Consider the following 22,182-nt stretch of genomic DNA (forward strand, 5'->3'; position numbering starts at 1 on the left):
AAGTCTTCTGAAGGGCAAACTTTCTTTGAATGTAATAACTTGCACACAAATATTGTTAGACAAATTTAATGAACAGAACATGACTTTCTTTTTTCTATGGGAAATTCCTCAAGTTTATGTGCATTGCAGATTCAAAATTGACAAAGAAAGTGTTAAAAAAGGAGTATGCTGTATTAAGTTCCTGGTTGCTTTGTCTTTTGATAAATAGATATCTTCTTTTTGGTCCCCATGATGGCGGACCCAATTTCAAAGCAATAACAACTTTCTCCCAGAAGTATCACATAAGGACAGCCATTACGCTTTAGTCTTAGCAGTTTTTATCTTTAGTGTTTTAGTATGATGCCTTGCTAACCAGTGTACGCACTAAGCACCTTTCCTTCAGCATTTGGCCTACAATGAATTTTTTAAACTAATGATAAAGAAGAATCGCATCAGGACAGCTATGTTTTACTCTTTGTAGTTTTTACTCCTTGTGTTCTTGATGAATTGCTAACCAATTCAAGCACTAAGCACCTTTCCTTGAGTATTTGACCTATTACGATTTTACATTTGTAAGCCTAATTTGTGATTCTTGCCCTCTGTATGACAACAGGGGACTCATGTTAAGCACTACGAAATTTTATGGCATTAACAAAGCTATTATGTAGCATGTCTGCTGATTCTTCTGATTCTCCAATTTAGCCTTGCACTTGTTGCGTGAAGAATCTCGCTTGTTTTATATTGTAAATTCATTATTAACCCTTTTAATCTGGTACTTGTTTAGGGGATTAGGTGTGTTAAATTTGTATAACAGATGAAGGCTAACTGTACAAATATATGTAAACATGGATTTTATAGCACAATGTTTTAACTTTTGATCTCTTGAATAAATTGTAAGCTTTAATAAACTGAACAATAATGTTTTTTATGGTTATGTATTGCTCCAAGACAGCCATACCCAATGGGAGCATAAGTGTGTCTCAGTGGGCCATCTCTGACAGGATGGGAGGAAGGAGCTAGGTACAGCCTCACTTACAACCAAATAGGCTGTGTCCAGTCTACACACAAAGGCTTCATACCTTCTTTAGTGAGTCTGTTGCCAGGGCAGATAGGGAAGCCTATGTGCACTTCAAATGCATGTCTTTGGAGTCTCCCCCACTTCAAAGACACCACTTGGTATAAGTACTGGACCTCAGACATCCCCAATTCAGTACACTTCTGGACCTGTGGATACTCTGCCAGGAAGAAGGACTACTGCACTGCTGAGGGGCGGCCACTCTGCTGGACTACTACTCTGCTGGACTCCTGCTTTGCTGTGCCGACCAGCTGGTCTGCTGCCCTCCTGCCTGGGTGAAAAGGATTGGAACTGCATCACTCGACCCCAGAACCCAGAGTGACTCCAAGGGCTAGAGGCTGGCCTTCTGATCTGAAGCCTCAGGAACATACAAGGCTTCCAACCCCTGTACCTGGACTCTGACATCTGTGAGTCTGCCCTGCCTAGTGGTGCCTCCCCAGACCTAGACCCTTGGAAGCAGGCCTATGGTGCTTGCCAGTGGAACTGATGCATCTTATCTGCTGAGTGATACATCCACGAGCAGAACCAACGCAACTTCTCGGCTGAGTGGCGCATTCCAGAGTAGAACTGCTGCATTGTAGCTGCTGCGTGGATTGGACCTGTCGCAAAAGACTTGCATCACCGCTGCAACCCACATCTTGAGACCATCACATCATCTTTGGAATGGCTGCTGCGCAACATTGTTCCCTGGGCAAGCTTCTTGCATCCATCGTCGACAGCATCTTTGATGAAGATGATGAAACTTTGCATCCCAGATTCACCGCTCATCGAACGGACGCAGCCCCTCAGCTGCGCCTTTCATCCTTGACACCAGACTTCACATCACAAGCCCCATCAACAGGATCCTTAACTTCGACACATCAAGACCTCGCACCACGGCCTCATCGCATCTCAGAACCAACTCATCGCCTCGGTTAGGCAACGCATGGCCTACGCGGATCCACGCAACCCTCCGAGATCAAGATTTAAGTTACTTTGTTCAGCAGACCTAACTGCAACAAAGGTAAGTAGGAAATCTCAGCTGGTGATTATTCTCTCATCTACGTTCTAACTACCAGCGGTGGTGCCGGGTCTGTCCGGTCAGGTCCCTTGTGGCAGTTGTGCTCACTCATGGTGCTGTGATGGCTGCAGCTGTTATACCGTGCCTCCCTCTGTACCTTTGCCACATGAGGTTCTTGGTCCACTTTTCGGAGTACTGATATATACTTATATTTTGTGATGGCATATCCATACTACGACCATATGCACCCCATAAACATCGGTTGAGACATGCAATTTGGGTAATCCTAGTCTTGCTTTGTTCTGAAGAGGTCACAATTTTGATGCCGAAACGCATCGCCCTTACAATCTAGGACCAAAACCATTGATTACTTTATTAGTCATGAGACAAAGACAATTACCCAGACTGGGCGAAGACCACATAATTTTTGTTTCAACAAATTATCTTTAGAAATACACTAGACAGTCTAAATGGAATAGATTCTGGTACCTATAGACAGTGTTTTCTTTTGTGCCCTCAAATAAGGGCTAGCTCTCCGTCTTTTGTGGACACCTTTTTCACCTTGTACATTCTATGATTTGTCAATAGTTTGTGTGTATATATTTTTTATTGATTGTGAGCCACAATGTTGCATATGTCGTATGTTTTTTGAGTTTATATGAAATTAATACATTTTGAAAAAGTGTGTTAGTCTAAATTCTGTACATCCCTAGATTCAGTTCAGCAATTCTTGTTAGTGCCTATTTCAATTTAGAATCCCCCCATCTTTTCGTTTTTGCTGAAGGAAATTGAACACTTACAGTAGGCGAGTTACCACGCCATCAGCCACAAAGATAAAGTGGGCTAAGATAATCACTGTATATATCTGTACCGCTAGAACCACCCAGGTCAGAGGTACTGGCTTTCTCATAATGTTTCCAATAATATGGCCAAATCTATAGAATCTGGCATACCTGTTCACAGAGAATCTATAAAGCCTACAGCCTTTACCATTGGCGTGACACCATAACCAACAGAGTCCTATCCAAGTGCACATAAACTGGCAACCATCATGAGTACAGTTATAAAATTACAAATATGTAGAAAAATACAGTTTGCCAGGAAATACACATCCCCTTTCAATAGGGCCTAGCAAGAATCATCACAGTGAAAAACCTCAAGGCTTGTTAGAATGGGTGGCAACATGAAAAATCCCAGACTATTGTGGTAATCTGGGAGATTACAAGTAACAATACAAGCACTCTTTTTAGTGGAAGCACACAACTTCTGGCCAATCAAATCAAGTACTTAGGGTAGCCAATATGTGGGGAAAGTCTAAGCCCTTCTCTCAGTAGATCGCAAAGATATTTTTGGTTGATAACATGAGGTAACCTTCAGCTGTGCTGTCAAGCCAGACCTAAAAATGTTGCTTTCTTTCCTGCTGCCATGTTGCAGGTGTTTTTGCCATTGCTTGCTCCCAAGTGTTACTGTACGCTCACCAATGGTTGTAGAAATTGTGTCCATCTTTCAACAGAATACTACATACTCATCGGTTTATTGTTACAAAATGGCCACCATAATTATGATCAGTCAGCAAGCAGCTCAGCAAACCAGACGAAGTGAGTACTGACAAAAAGCATCTGAAAATGCATGCAACAGAAAATATGAAATCCCTTTTTCTGTCGCATCAATTTTTTAGACGCTATCTGCGCTCACTCCCCAGTACACAAACTAACATTGGCTGGACTAATAGCAGGGTGTACAAACGTCATACCTAAGGATGCTGCTAAGGCTTTGTATTATGTGAATGCTGTTTACTCACTTACCCCAGCTAACCAGCTGACCAGCTTCACCCACTGATCAAGTTCAGGAGCACCCATATCCGTAGGGTGCCTTGCTAGGGTCTGCCAACACACTGGACTGGCCAGAAGCCTCCCAGGGAGCATTAGTCTCCTGGTGATTGTTGAACGTCTTCCAGGTGTTTTAATAGGATGTGGCACTGTGGCTAAGAGTGTATTCAAAATCACCCATCTCAGCTACAATGACTGTTCATGACTATGCAGCCCACTTCAAGGCCAACCAGCCAGGGGCACAGTGCAGCAAGTGCAGTGGCACCGTGACCAAAGTGCATGAGAGACCCACTTTGTCAAGTTGGGTAACAGTCTTTCAAAAGAGCCCATGGCCTACTTGCTACACACTCCAATGCCCGCCCTTATGATTGTCTTCCATTACACGGCAGAGGTGCGCGTTACATCTTTGGCATAGTTTGTTGCACTCAGAATTGTATCGATGGGGCTCCCGCAAATTGTGTGTATCCTTTTAACCCCTTGTGTGCTTCGGACGGCCCCCAGCCATCCAACGTCATGGTGGGCATGTGCGGAGGACGGCCGCGGCCATACGAACTCTGCCCACTCAATAAAACATTTGCACAGTGCGAAAATACGCGCAGCGCGGAACGGGTTAAACTCAGATAAATTCTTACCACAAATGGCAGTATGCTGCAGGACATTACACCAGACGTTTGGCTAAATGGTTTCTTCCGAATGTCTGTAAAGCTCCCATTAGAAGCAGGCCAACTGCATTTATACGATCCTGAGGCAGTTTCCGCATAGCTAGGGATTTGCAGCACTTGTCACATAATCCATCACCAACTGCATAATTTACAGAATGTAATAAAAAAATGTAGTTTTGTTCCCAGCTCAAACAGATCAAAACTTAGTAAAATACGCTACCACATGTGTTGTTGAGCGTGGGAAGCCCTTCTGTCGCACAGATGCAGATTGTTGTATTTAGATGTTTAACCTGATATTAATGTGGTGAAACCTTTGTCCATACAGTACTAATGTGTAAAAATTATAAAGTAGTGAACACTACTTCAAAAATATGCAGGCACTACACTGCATGATTCGCACTTTCTTGCCACATAATTTAGTCATACCTGCCGCATAATTTGGACCTCCCCGCTCCATAACTCCTGTAGCCCTGCATGAAGGTTTTTGATTGTATTGAATTCAACTCAACGCCTATAGTCCCCTATTCTGGATAAGAACGAGGTGCATATTTACAACAAAATGGCGGTGAGGGGGTTAGCTCCAAAATAGCTAACGGTGTGCAGAAACGCAGGGATGCATCATATTTACAATAATATGGAGCACCCCTTCGTTTCCCCCTGAGCTGGTGCTAAATTCAGCTGCCTAGCACCCACACAGGCACTCTTGCACCATAGTGCAAAGGCCCCTGTGTTGAGGGAATTATTGTTTATGTGCAGGAAGGTCTCCCTTATTGTACATAGGAATTTGAAATCTCCATTCTGGATTGTTTATGTGCAAAAAGTAATTTTTTTAAACATGAATTCATGGTGATTTGCTGTTTCTATGTGTTCTGCACAATGCAGCTCACAGAGAAACAGCAAAATAACGAGAAATAAAGCACTTCTCCTCATTTCACCAGGTTAAGACCAGGTTTTCCCTGATCTTAATTTTGGAGCTGCCTCCTATTTATGCCACTCTTGTAAATAGGGGGCAGCATCAAAATTAATGGGTGTTGTGGTGGAACGCCAACCACAACACCCATTGCCCACCTCTTTCAAGCTAAGTATAGAGTGAAAGGGGGCCCTATTTACAAAGCTGCCTTGTAAAATAAGGTGAAGCCCCTATAGCCACCACAACGTCACTAAAAGTGACGTTCTGGTGGCGATAGGGGCTTGTAAATATGCCCCTGGATGTTTTGGACCTATACAGCTCAGAGCAGTGACAGAATATTGCGTTCAAAATATTGAGGACAAAAATATTGAGAAGGTAAGTGCAAATAGGTAAGTATAGATTTATAGATTTACTGTCCTTAACTCCACATCTACGTACCTTGAAGAGATATATACATCGTCAAGGTACATGTATGTGGAGTTATGTATAGTAAATCTTTGCTTATCTATGGAAACGTGCCTTGGCGATATTTTTGTCCTTTATATTCTTGATACAATGGGGCATATTATCAAGGGGGTTTAGCTCCGCTTTTTTGGCTTTAAAAGCCAAGAAAGCGGAGATAAAATTATCTCCCTATTACCAAGCTGTCGCTAACACCAGTTGGCGACAGCTAGTAGGAGATAGCGACCATCTTGGGCCCCACTTTGCATGTCAGTGATATTTATCACTAATGAGATGCAAAGTGGGCGTGCCAAGATGTTAGAGACTGAAAACAGTCGCTAAAATCGCTATCTCCTATTACCAACTTTTGGAGATATTCGCGCTAAGCGGGAATATCTCCAAAAGCTAACACCTGCCCTGAGCAGTTCTTAGCCATGTTATCCAATGGGAGGTGGATAACATGGCTAAGAGCATTTGCTCGATAATGCATGAATATCGCTGACTTTTCAGCGATATTCATGCATTTCGGCCGTTTTTTATCGCATTTGCGATAAACCTTGTTAATAGCAAGGTTTATCTGCGATAAAAATCGCCGGTGTGCGGCGATAATTTTTGTCTCTAAACAAGTTAGAGACAAAAATTATCGCTAGTTGTTGGTAATATGCCCCAATATTTTGTCCACTCAAGATTTGTTCTCCAATATTTTGTCTACACACCCACAGCTCTCCAGTAAAGCCCCTTCCCTCCTATTAATAGTGATGACCCCCCCACACCCCCCCTCCTGGTCCACCGCGGCGTGGCTGAATTCACGCAAGAAGACCAACTCAATACTCAATGGACAGGGGTCACTGATTTTACAACCATCTTTTTGCCCCTAAACCATCGCTTCAGCTTCAGGGCTGTGTGTTAAAGAAAAGCAGAGGAGTGGCCAGGACCCCAGGAATAAGGACAGTAGGGCACTCAGGGGCGGGGTAACAATTTACCATACACAAGCTGTTGCCACTGAAGTAAAGAACATCTCTAGATGCTGCCTCTGGCCAGTGGCTCATCTCTAACTCACCTCGTCCTCTGTTAATCCTGCAGAACCAGCCATCGAGTGATTCTGGGAGAATTCGACCACGCCTCTCCGAGCGAGGACATACAGGTCATGACTATTGCCAAGGTAAGGGGTGTGCTGATCCCTGGTCCTCCTCTCGCTAAACTCCACTTGCCGCCCCTGAGGCAGGTAGAAGCAGGCCTTTAAGTGGGGTGAAAAAACCGGCGGGGATCTCTAAAAGTGGGTCTCTAAAAGTGGCGTGGTCGATGTAATTAAGGGTGTGACTCAAAATCACAAACTAAAATCTGTGCTTAGCATAATGTTCTGCCTGACTGGTATTTTGCTGCTTCTGTCATTGCATCCAGTTATATGATACAACAAGTAACATTACACTTACAACAAGCCAAGGCTACTCCTTTTCAACGGTTATTTGTTGCTTAAACTATGGCTTCATTGTATATAGCATTGAAAATGCTTCCATTCTGAAACGACGAGACTGTGAAAGAACAAGGGGGGATATTAGCAAGGGCACTATCGCCGCTTTAGCTGGACTTTTTCTTGCTAAAGCGGCGATAATTTCATCGCCCTATTAGCAAGCTGTCGCTAACAGCAGTTAGCGACAGCTTTTAGGTGATAACTACCGATTTGGGGCAAACTTTGCATGTCAGCTATATTTATCGCTAATGACGTGCAAAGTGGGCGTACCCAACCTGTTAGCAACTGAAAGCAGTCGCTAACACAGCTATCCCCTTTTAGCAAGGCAGGCTGTGCGATTAAAAAAGTCGCGCTAAGCGCGATTATCGCCAGAACCTAACGCCTGCTCAGACCATGACTTAACCTGTGAATCCAATAGGAGGTGGATATTTAGGTTAAGTCCCCATTAGCGTTAATGCCTGAATATCGCTGGATTTCCAGCAATATTCACGCACTGAGCCGCTATCGCCGGATATTTTACCGCATTAAAGATAAACGTTGCTAATAGAATGTTATCTCTGCGATAATATCCGGCTATAGACAGCGATAAAAAAAATGCGCTAAGCGCATTTAGCGATAAATATCGCTATTTGTTGCTAATATGCCCCAAGGTATCTCTTTGTAGTTACATCAAAGGCAGTGAAGGGTGGCACTGCTGCAGTGTTAACATGTGTTCCTCACCCTGGGGGTGAGCGCAAAAGCGGAGGGCCCGATAGGGTTCCGTCTCAGCACCTGGGGGCATATTATCAAGACTGACGATAAAATTATCGCTGCTTTAGCGGCAGAAAACTGCCGCTAAAACAGCGATAATGGGCTTGATAATGTGCTCTATGGAATTCCAATTGAAGCTCATGTTAGATGTCCTTCACATCTAACACGGGCTTCAATTGGAATCCCATAGAGCATATTATATAGCCCATTATCACCGTTTTAGCAGCAGTATTCTGCCGCTAAAGCGGCGATAATTGTATCGCCTGTCTTGATAATATGCCCCCTGTTTTTTTTTAGAACTGCTGGTGATCAGCACCGGCAAGACCTGGCTGACTTAAAGCCCTGGGTGAAAGAGCTGGTCACTGCGCATTGAGCCACACGCGCAATTCTCTATGTCCTCCTCTCTGTACTTTGTATGTGTGACGTCTTTGTTTCCTCTCTCTTCCTCCGTTTTAGGTCTTCAAGCACCCCCAGTTCAGCATGTTCACCATCAAGAATGACATCACCCTCTTGAAGCTGGCATCTCCCGCCCAGCTGACTGCCCGAGTGTCCCCCGTTTGCCTGGCGGACTCAACTGACAGCTTCAGCGGTGGCTTGAGGTGTGTCACCACCGGATGGGGCCTGACTGATTCCAGCGGTACGTACGGTGGAGTATTGTCCCTGTGGACCTGGCGCCAGACTTCATGTATGAAGGGATGGTTTCTAGTCTCAAGGGCTAGGGCACAGCCTTATGCAGACCCTTCACTTCTTTATTACACAGGGCAGTGACCGGCCCAGCCAGTCAGTGATTGTTGAACATGTTTGAGAGGTCTTGATATGACTGACAAGTCACATATAAAGTTCGAACCAACTACTCATTCTCGGCTTCTGATTGACACCACGAAGAGTAGAACAGTGGAGCGCCTACTGACAGTTTCTACTCGTTTCATTACTGTGCAGACAACTCCTTCAGTACGGGGCGGGGGCTTCGTGTGACCACAGCAATGATACTTCTTTTCTCCCTCCTACACGCATCATGGGTATTTTTTACATTGCTTAAACGCAGACATTTTGAAATTGCATGATAAAAGTCTTGGATGCCACGTCACCGTTGCTACGTCCATCTTTGTCGAAAGAAAGCCGAAATCTTTCACCCATTCCAGGTTACTTACTTACATTTCCAGTCCCACTGTCAAATACCTGCAGGCCTGTCAGGATTGAGGCGGCAGACCTGGAGCTTGAGTTTCGGCCCTGGACCAGGGTTCAATTCCCCGCCTCGGCGGGTCTTGGGCTCAATAATCCCACGGATTTGATAATTCTCGCTCTGATGCCTTCTCGACTCACGGGTTCACACTCTGCGACTCTGGGCAATAGCTTGCTTAATCTCCACATCGGCCCTTCGCGGCGGGATGCCTGGCTTTCACCTTGTGGAGACCCTTCCAGGGTCATCTCACAGGGGAATACCAGGACGGGTTCCCTAAGCAAGCGCGGAGATGCCCCAGGGTAAGTCCTGCGCTATATAAGTTTCATACATTTACATTTACATTTACATTATCTGCCTTGCCCCCACCCTAAAGTAACCGGTCACCTGCCGATCCACCTTTAATCAGGCAATAGTTGACAAATGTTCCCTGGTCCCAGGAGGACCGGAGCCGTAGTGTGAGGTTAGTTGGAAGGTGGTTTCCCCGGAGAGTTCCATAGTGTGACTCCAAGGCATTTTCAGATCCATTTCCCGGCATGCTCGACTGCCAACAGTTTTACAATGACGTCATGCAGTGCAGCAACAGCTGGAGAAGGCACTTGTTTCAGCAGGAATGTTGGACCTTTAGTTGTTCCCACATGTTCTCTAGATGCCATATACTGTAAATTCCGCATCAAAAATGCCCATGTTATGAGACTTCTGCATCAGAATTCACAATTTCATCCTGGGCTATTCTAGGCCAGGACGATTTTTACAACACACTGGCATAATCTCGATCTATTTTAGTGATTTAGGGGCATATTACCAACAAAGTGGCGAAGAGAGGTGTTAGCTGCCTTGGGTTAACGCCTCTCTTCGCCACTTCGGAAGCGCCAGGCTGCACCATATTACCAAGGATATGGTGCAGCCTAGCGTTCCCCCCTGCGATGGCGATAAGTTTTACAACTTAACGCCAGCGCAGGCAGGGAAGGTTTGTTTATGTACAGGAAGGTGTTCCTTCCTGCACATAAACAATGCTTAAATGCCATTTTGTAACTTACATGTTGCTGCTTCATGCAGCACACATGTAAGTTACAAATTGGCATTTTTAAAAAGAGGTTTGTTTATGTCCAGGAAGGGACACCTTCCTGTACATAAACAAACCTTGGCATTTGGCTTTTTCCATGTGTGCTGCACAACGCAGCACACATGGAAAAAGCAAAAAAAAGAGGAGAAATGAAGCATTTCTCCTCGTTTCGCCACCTTAAGAACTGGTCTTTCCTGTTCTTAAATTCGGCGCTGCCACCTATTATCGCCTCTCTTGATGATAGGTGGCAGCGTCAAAGTGAATGGGTGTTGCTGTGAAACGCCCACCGCAACACCCACTGCACACCCCCTTTCACGATGAGTTTATCGTGAAAGGGGCCCTATTACCAAGGCAGCGTTAAGTCAATTACGGTGGCTTTAAGCCACGTTAATTGACATAACGCTGCCTTGATAATAGGGCGATGCAAATATCGCTGCGTCATCGGCAGACAAGTGCCGATGATGCGGCGATAAGGGACTTGATAATATGCCCCATAGTTTTACACTTGTTACACGAAATGCCTTAAAATATGATATTACGAGTGTGGTGTAAACGAGAACACTTTGGCACAGGAGCATGGGAAAAACACAGAATGCTAGTGGATATTGTTTACAGCGCTTGTGTGTTTGCAATTTTTAATAAAATGTAGCGCTGTGTGCTAGTCTGCACAATTTCACCGAATTTTGTGGAATTACGAAAAAAATGATTCTACAAATTTCAAACATCCCTAGTTTATTGTTGCTGCTTGACTCTTACCTGTGAGTGGGCAGATTTGTGATATGCCAAAATATCGAGTTCATGAATTTGTACCCACATATACATCCACTCTACAGTATTGATTATAAACATTGTCAAGGTAATCAAAGATGCAGAATTATAAACTTACTCTTGTAACTCCACATCTCCTGAACTCGATAATGTTAGGAGTTGATATTGTAGAATCAATGGGGCTTAATTATAAAAACAGATGCATTGCTGCGTGATAACAGCGATGGAACCTTTTTCACTGCGCCCTCCTTGCGACACGATGGATGCGCTGTATTTACTGTATGGTGCTCAATGTTGCAAGGAGTGACAGGTGAATCAGGAACCTGACACGTCTGTCTGCACAAAAGTTATGCATTGCTGGAGTTGTGTCGCAAGCAAGACGCAACTCCAGCAATGCATGAGGCAGGCCCACACGCATAGCACTGCCTCACCCTTATGCCTGCTATGAGGCAGGCATAACGTTTTGACGCAGTGGCGTCCTAGAAGTAGTGCAGATAAATCTGATACATTTCACCATGCCACTCTTACGAGGCTGGGTTGTATAATGTAGTGCAGGGCTTTATAAGGTGACGCATCTGCCTAGATGCGCCACATTGTAAATATGGCACAATGTGGTGCATTGTTTACGCCATCGCTACATCACGAAATGTGACGCAGCAGCGGCGCAAAAGTGCAGCAAGGCGCTCATAAATAAGCACGATATAGGTGTAGATCGATATAAAAATGTCGGCTATGGTAGGAAGCCATTGTGGTTAATTGGAGAAAGAGTTCTCTTGGCTTCTTTTATGGGCAACCTTAAGAGGCCGGCATTCGTTGAACTTGCCTAACAAACCCGCCTTCATTTAGCAGCCATGTCATGTTTCTTTGGAGTGCTGGGCACTTTACAACTGCTGGGGGTCGTTGGATGTATTTATAGATCAATGGCAGCTGTAATTGTCTTTTATTTTGCAGCAAGCAAAACCCCCGAGAAGCTGCAGCAAGTAGCCCTGCCACTCCTGACCAACCCTGAGTGCAAGCAGTACTGGGGCAACAAGATCGCTGACGTCATGATCTGCGCCGGAGCTGATGGGGCTTCCTCCTGCATGGTAACACATCTAGCACTTTCACTAGCTGTCTGTGTACCCAGCCTCCTCTTGTCACCTGTCCATCAAGTCCACTGTATCTGTTCAGCATCTCTGTCTGTCGTGTTCACCTCTTGGAATGGTAACTCTCAGGGCTTCATTTATGAGGCCCTTAACGTCCCTTTTTTGACGTTCAGGTGGTGCAATGTGCCACTGGCATTTTTACAAGCGTTACATGGCTTTTCGTGGCCCTATAAATATGTGTCCTTTTCATGCATGAAAGGGGCCTTCCATGGGTGTTGCTGGGGGCGTTCCCAGCAGCATCCATTGCTTTTTGATACTTCCCCAGATTTACGAGAATCGTAAGTCTGAGGCAGCGCCAACAACTTAATCCTCCCCAAGGGGTGTGTCAGGGACACATTCTGCAGCACACAGAAAGAGGAAAAAGCCACTTGTGATTGTTTATGCGCAGGAAGGTTTCCCTTCCTGCACAAAACTAATCATCACCGCAACACAGACACCCTTGCACGATGGAGCAAAGGTGCCTGTATCGGCGCGTGGCAGCCCATTGTGCGCCAGCGTAGGGGAAAAGGACAGGAATGCGCTGTATCTAATAGATACAGCACATTCCTGCCTATTTCTTTTGCCTTGCAGCGTAGCAGCAAGGCCCGCTGCCCTACCCTACGGCACAAAATCTCTAAATGAGGCCCTCAGTATTTACTTACATGTCAAAGTTACTGATCCATCAATCAAATGACCCATCCATGTCATTCAGAAATGTGCAGATTGCCCAACTCGAAATGCCCCATTAACTCATATATCCTCTCATTTAATCACCTGACCCTATGCTCAGTAAGATTCCATAGGACTCATGCCCATCTATCTGCCTGCCAGCCAGTATAACCAACTGCATACCTCTATCTGGAATACAGAGTTTTATATCAAATCTCAGTTTCATATTCCCGTGGCATGATTTGACTCGCTCATTTAGGATTCGGCAGAGAAAAGCTGTGGCCTCCCTCTGGTAAGGTCCCATCACGTGCCACCAAAGGCAGCATTTAGAGGCATAGTTTGCATGAATTGGGCGGTGAGATCCACGGCCAATCAGGGGCCTGACAAACTTGCGCCATTGGAAATGTGGAGGAGGTACTCACTAACCAATTCTCGTGGCCAGATGGCAAGACAAGATGGTGGTGGAATGTAATAGAGGTGCTTAGTTAGAGACAGACTGAGAGGCCATTAAAACCTTAGGTACGCCTGAGTACCAGGAGAGCAACATCAGGTGCTGTCACCCTGGAACTCTGGGTCAGCACCCTGTGTTCCTCTCCTTGTGGTCAGGAAGTGGCTTATTTATGAGAGCCCTGCATCACCTTTGCACCATGTAAACAGGTAAATGCATGACACAGGGCTCTCATAAAGATTTATGAAGCCAAGGAAAGCCACAGTATGCGGCTTTGAGTGGCCTCAAGAATCATGAGTAAGGCGATGCAGCACAAATCACTGCGTCGTCTTATTCTTCGCCCGGGAGGCGTTCCATGGTCATTGAGGTGGGTTTTCCCCTGCAAGTCCCATGGAATTTGTCGGTGCCCCAGATTTACAATGCAATGTAAACCAGGGGAAGCTCCAAATCCGGAGGCTTCCCGAGTCGGGGTGTAAGGAGTTCTCACGTTTTTTCCCTCTTTCCATGTGTGCTGCAGAGAAAAACGCCTTGTAGGGTTGTTTTTTTGCAGGATAGAGCCGCTTCCTGCACAAAGCAATCCTGCCTGCATTGGAGGCACGCTTCCACCATGGCGCAAGGGTGCCTACTTTTGTGCTAGGCTGCCAAAATGGCACCAGCACCATGCGTAAGGACAGGAATGGATCGTATTGCCTAAATACAGTGCAGTCCTTCCCTTTCACTTTGGCCTAGATCAATGCAACTAAGTGCCTTATTGCACTTACTGCAGAATGCCATAAATGAGGCCTGAGTGTATTTTTTCTTGCATATAGTGTGCAAGTAACCCAGGTAAAACTATAATTCTGTGGAGTCTCACAGGAAACATGCATGATGTGGTACTGCCAGGGGATCTATGGAATTCCCCTTGTGAAGGAGGGTGCATGCATGCCTCAAAAACAGTCCAAAGGGTAAAAATGCCCCCACATTCTGAGCAGTCTCAGGGTTTCTCCACCACATCATGTTTGTGCAAAAGGAAACTTGGGGACTCCTCCAGGTTCAGGGGTGCAATGGTCCTGATACGGTTCATTTTGCCTCTTGGTTCTTCGAGGCATCACTACAGTGCTGCTAGATTGAACAGGGACATGAGTAGGGCACATGTAGCAGCTTGGCAGATTTCAATCCGGATTTCCTTTTCATTTGTAAATGAATATGTCATGCGGCCCAAAGTTTTGTTAAGAAGGTCGGGGTTGATGTTTGAAAGGTTGAGGAGCCCAATACCAAGACTGCGTAGTTTTTATTCAACATAATGCCGCTTCAATCCGCCACAAGACACTACGGGCCCGATTCACAGAACTAACTTAAGACAAAATCCTAAACTTACTACTTTTGGTATTCACAGAAGTTAGGATTTTGTCTTAAGTTTGTCTTAAGACAGACTTAAGTTAGGATTTTGTCTTAAGTCTGTCTTAAGTCTGTCTTAAGACAAATTTGAGACAAAAGCCTAACTTCTTTGAATACCAAAAGTAGTAAGTTTAGGATTTTGTCTTAAGTTAGTTCTGTGAATCGGGTCCTCCTTGCCTCTTTATCTCACTCCTGCAGGTTATTTTGTGGAGAAGTGTGGCTCAGGGGTTAGAGGCGGCAAACCCGGAAGCTGAGATCGGCCCTTGACCAGGGTTCAATTCCCCGCCTCGGCGGATCTTGGGCTCAAAAATTCCACGGACTCGATAATTCTCGCTCCGGTGCCTTCTCGACTCACGGGTTCACACTCTGCGACTCTGGGCAATATCTTGCTTAATTTCCACAACAGCCCCTCGCGGCGGGATGCCTGGCTTTCACCTTGTGGATACCCTGCCGGGGTTATCTCACAGGGGAATACCAGGATGGGTTCCCTAAGCAAGCGCTTAGATACCGACCTCGGTCAGTGATTTGCGCTCTATAAATACATTTACATTTTTTAATCCCTGCTTTCTCCCTTTGTCATTATTTTGTCATCTTTCTCTTGCTCTTTCTGTCCCCCTTTGCTGTTTTGTTTTTTCTTGCTCTGGAACATAGTTTGTTGAGGAATAATATGTGCTGGTCCCCCCAAAACGAGTGCCAATGAGCTCCTCCTGCACCTCATGGTCAAATTAGGCACTGGTCAATACTGTAACTAAGGGTTGAAATGGGTGGTGGCAATGTTTAGACCTTGTTGAAGAGGACCGCATGGTCCACTCTAAATGGTGGTCAAATTTAATTGGGTCAGGAACTTGCTGCGGCTCATCCTCCAAGCGTCAGTGTCCACAGGCTAAACATTGCATACATTTTGGGATGAAGGTCGCATTACTCCTTTTAAAAATAATAGTAATATTCAGATTAAACGTGTTTTCCTTCTTTTTATAGCATCACCCTAATATACAATAAAATCTGCAAAGGATAGGAATAGGCACGAGCAGTCATGACGGGAATACTAATCAGAAGCAGTGTATCTTATGGCTCTAAGGAGCAAATTTGCGGATATTTCAGGTTACCCTGCTCTTTGCATGATTGGACGAGAGCAAGACTGCAATACATGTACTAAGATAGATGCTGCTACTCTCTTCCCAAGCGCTGGCACACATAAAGGCTGCCTAGGGCCATGCACACACCTTTGCACCATAGTACAAAGGTGTGTTTGTGAGTCTTTCATAGGATTTGTACAGAAAGGGACCCTTCAAGTAGAAATGCTATGCCTAGATAACGTTAAAACTATTTCCACACACAACATGTGCAAAGTCTGAAAAGTTTGAAGGAGTAAAAGCATTCCTCCAATTTTGTGTCTGCCCTGAGTCAAGTTTAGCAGATAGGGTGTTGTGCCAAAAACCAAAGGTGTTAGAGTGGGCATGCCCATGCACTTCCCCTGGGTACGTCCTTTGATGAAAAGTAATGCAAAACGTTTTGCACTGGATAGTACATTCCAAATTAACACTGTGCACCTGTTCATGTCACTTTCGTTGACTGTGCACCTGTGCAAAGTGTTGCTAAATCTGGCCCCTAACTATGTCAGACATGGAAGTGACCAGAACTCTGGCTAAAGTTATTTCACCAACTCCAGCACCGATTTGGGAATGCTTGATCCTCATACCCTATTTATTTTTATTTTTATTTATTTATTTGCCTACATAGCGCAAGACTCGACCCCGAAGGGGTATCTCCGCGCTTGGTTCGCCAATAATGTCAGAATCCGAGCCTTTCAGAGGTGCCAACAGGACTATGCTTCTAAAAACAAGTGTGTCTTCAGTATTTTCCTGAAGGAAAGAAGATTGGAATTTTGCCTCATACTGATAGGGAGTTTATTCCAGAGGGTCGGCCCTATGTATGAAAGGGCTCAGCCACCCTGCCTAGCCTTCCTAATAGGCGGAACTTTTAGTAGAAGCTGGCTGCTGGAACGCAGAAGGCGTTCCGGTTTATGAAACTGAAATTTTTTTGGCCAGATATTGTGGACCTGTGCCAAAGAGGCTTTTATGTATGATGCAACATATCTTGAAGTGAAGCTCTTCCAAAAGGGGCCTAGACAGAGTTCTCGATGGGACATTAAGGACTAGCCTGGCCGCTTTATTTTGGGCCACTTTCAGTCGGTTAAGCACGTTTTTATTGGCGGAGATGAGAAGACCATTGCAGTAATCTAACCGACTTATCACAAAGGCCAGGACAAGGGTCTTTCTATAGACATCTGATAGAAAAGGAAATACTCGTCTTAGAAGACCAATTGTCCGAAAACATGATCCAGTCACCAAGTTCACATGTTCTTTTAGAACTAGTCCCTGATCTAATCGCACTCCCAGATTCTTCACAGATTGCTTTGGGCATGGGACAGGTCCTAAGTCCAAAGGCCACCAGTCTGGTGACCAAAGGAGATTAGCTTTCCCAAAAAGCATCACCTCGGTCTTGCCAACATTACACTGAAGGCAGATGGAGGTCATCCATTTAGACACTGCTCTCATGCCTTCGGCAAAAGCATTCTTAATGGCAGGGGTGAGAGTCTGGAAGGGGAACAAGAGCTGGGTGTCGTCAGCGTATGACACTGGGGTAAATCGGTGTGCTCTCACGATGTCAGTAAGGGGGGCCATATACACATTAAGCTTGGGTGTAAAATCCTCTAGGGTTTGGTTTAATGCCATCTGTGTCGATATGTATCTGTGGTCATAGGCTCCCTGGCACTCAGCTGAGAGTACATACACAGAGGAACTATGCCCTGCAAATCTTCCACCCTAAAGAAGGTCATACAAATTATTCACATAGGTATGTCTGCTACGTTACTAAATTAGCAAGAAATTCAGTAAAAGAACAAGGGGAATTTTAATGTCCCTGGTCAGGGTTTCATGGCATTACTGCTTGCAAGGTAGCTTGGAAATCATTGAGTATATGTTAGAGGAGATGATAGTTCCCTGGATCTTTTCATACATTTATCCCCAATAGAGAATTGATACTCTCAGATTTGTATCAATTGGGTATCCCAGCTGGGATTACGCACAACAGTGTATATTTGCCGACCCCACTGATTTCGGAGGTAGGCTACTACTTGTTTGGCTGTGAGGACCCTCCAAGGAACCTAGAGCTGAACATAAGCCCACAAACCGGGTTCAACCATTATGCAATCCTTTATCTGAACACAGGTGTAAAACTCCTATTAATAACCAATGGTCAAGTCATTCAAAACCAGGATCACCTAAAGGTCAATGGGGCATATTATCAAGGGGGTTTAGCTCCGCTTTTTTGGCTTTAAAAGCCAAGAAAGCGGAGATAAAATTATCTCCCTATTACCAAGCTGTCGCTAACACCAGTTGGCGACAGCTAGTAGGAGATAGCGACCATCTTGGGCCCCACTTTGCATGTCAGTGATATTTATCACTAATGAGATGCAAAGTGGGCGTGCCAAGATGTTAGAGACTGAAAACAGTCGCTAAAATCGCTATCTCCTATTACCAACTTTTGGAGATATTCGCGCTAAGCGGGAATATCTCCAAAAGCTAACACCTGCCCTGAGCAGTTCTTAGCCATGTTATCCAATGGGAGGTGGATAACATGGCTAAGAGCATTTGCTCGATAATGCATGAATATCGCTGACTTTTCAGCGATATTCATGCATTTCGGCCTTTTTTTATCGCATTTGCGATAAACCTTGTTAATAGCAAGGTTTATCTGCGATAAAAATCGCCGGTGTGCGGCGATAATTTTTGTCTCTAAACAAGTTAGAGACAAAAATTATCGCTAGTTGTTGGTAATATGCCCCAATATCCCTTGGAAATGTATCAAAGGAATTGAAAAACATTTTCAGATATTTTGATTTATTGGCAAATAGGAGTGTATATAAGAGCGTGAATTGGAAACTCGTACATCAAAATACAGCCCGCTTAAGAACCCTGGTTAATTTGCCAAATTTCTGCATTCTGTCAGATGATCCAACAGGCGCTCCTTTATATTATTTAAACCCGAGGCAAATCAACGAATCCACGAAATATTAAGTTGTTCAAGCGATTCGAGCCCAAAAACTGCGTAAAGCAGCTGGCCCAGAAAAATTCCTAACAGATGTTTTCTGAAACCACTTACATTTATGGTCAACTGCACTGTCTAGGTGATTTAAAAACATCTGGCTTCATGAAGACATTACATCTTCTTGGAAAAAAATCAGCACTTGACCCATTATATGACAAGGGGCCGAGAGACAACTGGAAAACTATTAGGCAATCTCACTGCTTGATGGAGTCAGAAAAATCTCTGGAAAATTGTTGATATCTCGCCTAGACCAGTGGTTGACTGAAAAAGATCTACTACTTCCATATCAAGCAGGCTTCAGGATGAGCCAGAGCACAGTGGACCAAATAATGAGATGAAATCTCATTTGCTCAAAATCCATTTCACATTTAAAATCTTCCTTATACTTGGTATTTATTGATCTTCAAATGACATTTGACAGCGTTAACAATTCCATTGTATGGCAAATTCTAAAGCAACAGGGTGTCCCCCATAAGTCACTAAGGGGCATATTATCAAGAACCGCCTTAAAAATTATCGCCGCTTTAGCGGCAGGAAACTGCTGCTAAAGCGGCGATAATGGGCTTGATAATATGCCCGTGGAAATTCCAATAGAAGTCCATATTCTGGTGTGAACATAGATTTCTACTGGAATTCTCCAGGACATATTATCAAGCCCATTATCGCCGCTTTAGCAGCAGTTTTCTGCCGCTAAACCGGCATTAAATTTAACGCCGTCCTTGATAACATGCCCCTTGATCTGCAAGTTATAATACATTTTGAGATTACCAATCAGGTGAAATGCAGCACAAGGGTTGATTTCACTACCGAGATCCCAATAGAACAGGGCATTAAGCAAGGTTGCAGGTTAGCACCAACTTTATTTAACTACTATATAAATGAGGTTGTAAAAGCGTTAACGAACCTTGATCTAGACATAACAAAAATAAACAAAGAGCCAATACCAATACTGCTCTTTGCGTACAACTCGGTACTACTAACCCAAACAAGCTGGCTCTCCACCCCAAAACCACCCTTTCGGGACTATTAGTATATCGACCTCCTGGTCTTGCTAACTCCTGGCAGTCTCAACTCTCTGAATTCATAGCCTCAGTTCTCTCCTCGTCCAGCAACTTTTTTGTTGTCGGCGACTTGAATGTACATTTGGATGATCCTAATGACAACCTGGCCCGCAACCTTATTGCGGACCTTGCCTCCATGAACCTCATACTTCAAAACATGGGTCCCACCCATAGGGGTGGACATCTTTTAGTTCCAATTTTCTCCAACAGTGTCCATGTACAGTGTTCTCCGGCAGCCCCGGTTATCTGGTCCGACCATCTATTAATTAAATTCACTGTCACTAATAATGTGGTTATACCTCAACATGGTCCGACCATGAACATACGTAAAAGGGACTGGAAAAAACTCGATACTGTTGCTTTTAATAAAGTTTTAACTGATCTTGAGCCTATTAATATATCTGTCTCCAACGACATGGAAGTGGTGGCTAGCTCTGTGAATGTGTGGCTCTCTGAAGCCATCAATACTTGTCTTCCTATGACCAAGAAGAAAGGTATCATTCACAAAACTCCCGCTCCATGGTACAATCAGGCACTCCGCACCCATAAATCTAAATGTAAAAAATTGGAGCGTGCCTGGAGGAAGGATTATTCTCTTGCAGCCGGCACCATTTACAAATTAGAGTTGAAATGTTACCACAAGGCGTGTGCCCAAACAAGGGCCAACCATGTCAATAATACAATCAATGAAGCCATGAATAAATCTAAAACACTATTTAATGTGGTGAGGGAGCTTGCCGGTTCACAGACAACGGCGGCGCATCCTCCCCTTTCTAGATCTAAATGCGACGAGCTCGCCCAGTATTTTATATCCAAAATTGTAAATATACATCAGGATATTGCTGCCCAAGGCAATAAAAGTAATCCATTGGCTCAGCCACAGGTTGGAGAGAAAGAATACAAATCTATCAGAGTTATCCTCAGCTCAAGTTCTGACTTGGCCTGATCTCTGCCCCGCAACTCTCTTGGAGACTATGAGAAAGGTCAAGTAAGGCTCACCGCTGGACCCCTTGCCCGCCCCGTTACTATGTTCCTCGGATTCCCCTCACCTTTCCACAATCTGTAAGATGTTAAACCATTCATTGGACACTGCCACTGTCCCCAGCTGCTGGAAACATGCAATGGTAACCCCGCTATTGAAGAAACCCTCGGCGGATCCTAATACGGCCGCCAATTACCGTCCCATTTCCTTGTTACCAGCATTTTCGAAAATTTTGGAAAGGCACATCCATGTACATTTTTCAAAGTTTGTGACAGATAACAGCCTTTTACATCCGTCCCAATCTGGCTTCCGCCCGGGTTTCTCTAGGGAGACGACCCTTCTGGGCGTTACTGACAATCTTCGCCTGCTGCTGGATCGAGGAGAAACGGTTGCGTTGATTTTACTTTATCTCAGCGCAGCCTTTGATACTGTATTGCACAGTATCCTTCTCAAATCCTTGGCTTCCATTGGTATCAGTGGCAAAGCCTTAGACTGGCTCGAGTCCTTTTTATCTGATCGCACTTTTCAAGTCTTTTCTAAGTTATCCTCTTCTAAAAATTACCCCTCCTTACACGGTGTGCCCCAGGGATCTATTCTTAGTCCCCTCCTTTTTAATTTGCATGTTAACCCCTTGGCCTATGTTGCACAACGCTCTGGATTAAACCTCTTCACTTATTCTGACGATTCACAAATTGTCTTTTCACTATCTCAAATAAATTCCACCACTCCTTCTCCTTTGCAAGCAGGCCTTAGCGAAATATCCGGCTGGATGAATCGCAACCTGCATAAATTAAATGGTGGAAAGACTGAAGTTTTGGTTCTTGGTAATAAACCTGACCTCTGGAATCTCAGACACTGGCCGACTGCCATGGGTCCTCTACCAACTCCGTCTGAACAAGTTCGAAATCTGGGTGTCATAATAGATAGAGGATTATCTATGAAAGATCAGGCAATTAAAGTCGCAGCCACCTGCTTTACCATCCTACGCTGGCTGCGAAAAATCTTCTGGATGCTCCCTATCAACTCCCAGAGATCCGTTGTGAATGCCTTGGTAACCTCGAGGTTAGACTACGGCAACGTGCTCTATCTGGGGTCTGCCAGGGCCGTCACACGGCGCCTTCAGCTAGTGCAGAATGCTGCAGCACGACTTTTCTGTGGCTGTCAGAAACGTGACCGGATAAAGTTTAAAGCTTTGAGCTTTATGCACAGGATTAAAAGTGGAGTAGCTCCCCTTTATCTTCAGGCCTTGGTTAGTCCCTACATCCCTGTTTGTTCACTTC

The 22,182-nt window shown here is 44.7% G+C and overlaps 1 protein-coding gene across 1 annotated transcript in view; it reads left to right on the top strand.

Annotated features, from left to right (window-relative positions):
- Window positions 1-22,182, top strand: part of LOC147677583 (chymotrypsinogen 2-like) — a 40,082-nt gene that overhangs the window by 10,398 nt on the left and 7,502 nt on the right. Inside the window, exons 4-6 of the mRNA XM_086945242.1 lie at window positions 6,980-7,058; window positions 8,574-8,754; window positions 12,083-12,216. Coding sequence (XP_086801368.1) covers window positions 6,980-7,058; window positions 8,574-8,754; window positions 12,083-12,216 — 394 coding nt within the window. The remainder of the gene's footprint in view (window positions 1-6,979; window positions 7,059-8,573; window positions 8,755-12,082; window positions 12,217-22,182) is intronic.

Source organism: Lissotriton vulgaris, chromosome 12 (assembly GCF_964263255.1).
Source record: "Lissotriton vulgaris chromosome 12, aLisVul1.2, whole genome shotgun sequence".
In the NCBI taxonomy this organism is placed as follows: domain Eukaryota; kingdom Metazoa; phylum Chordata; class Amphibia; order Caudata; family Salamandridae; genus Lissotriton; species Lissotriton vulgaris.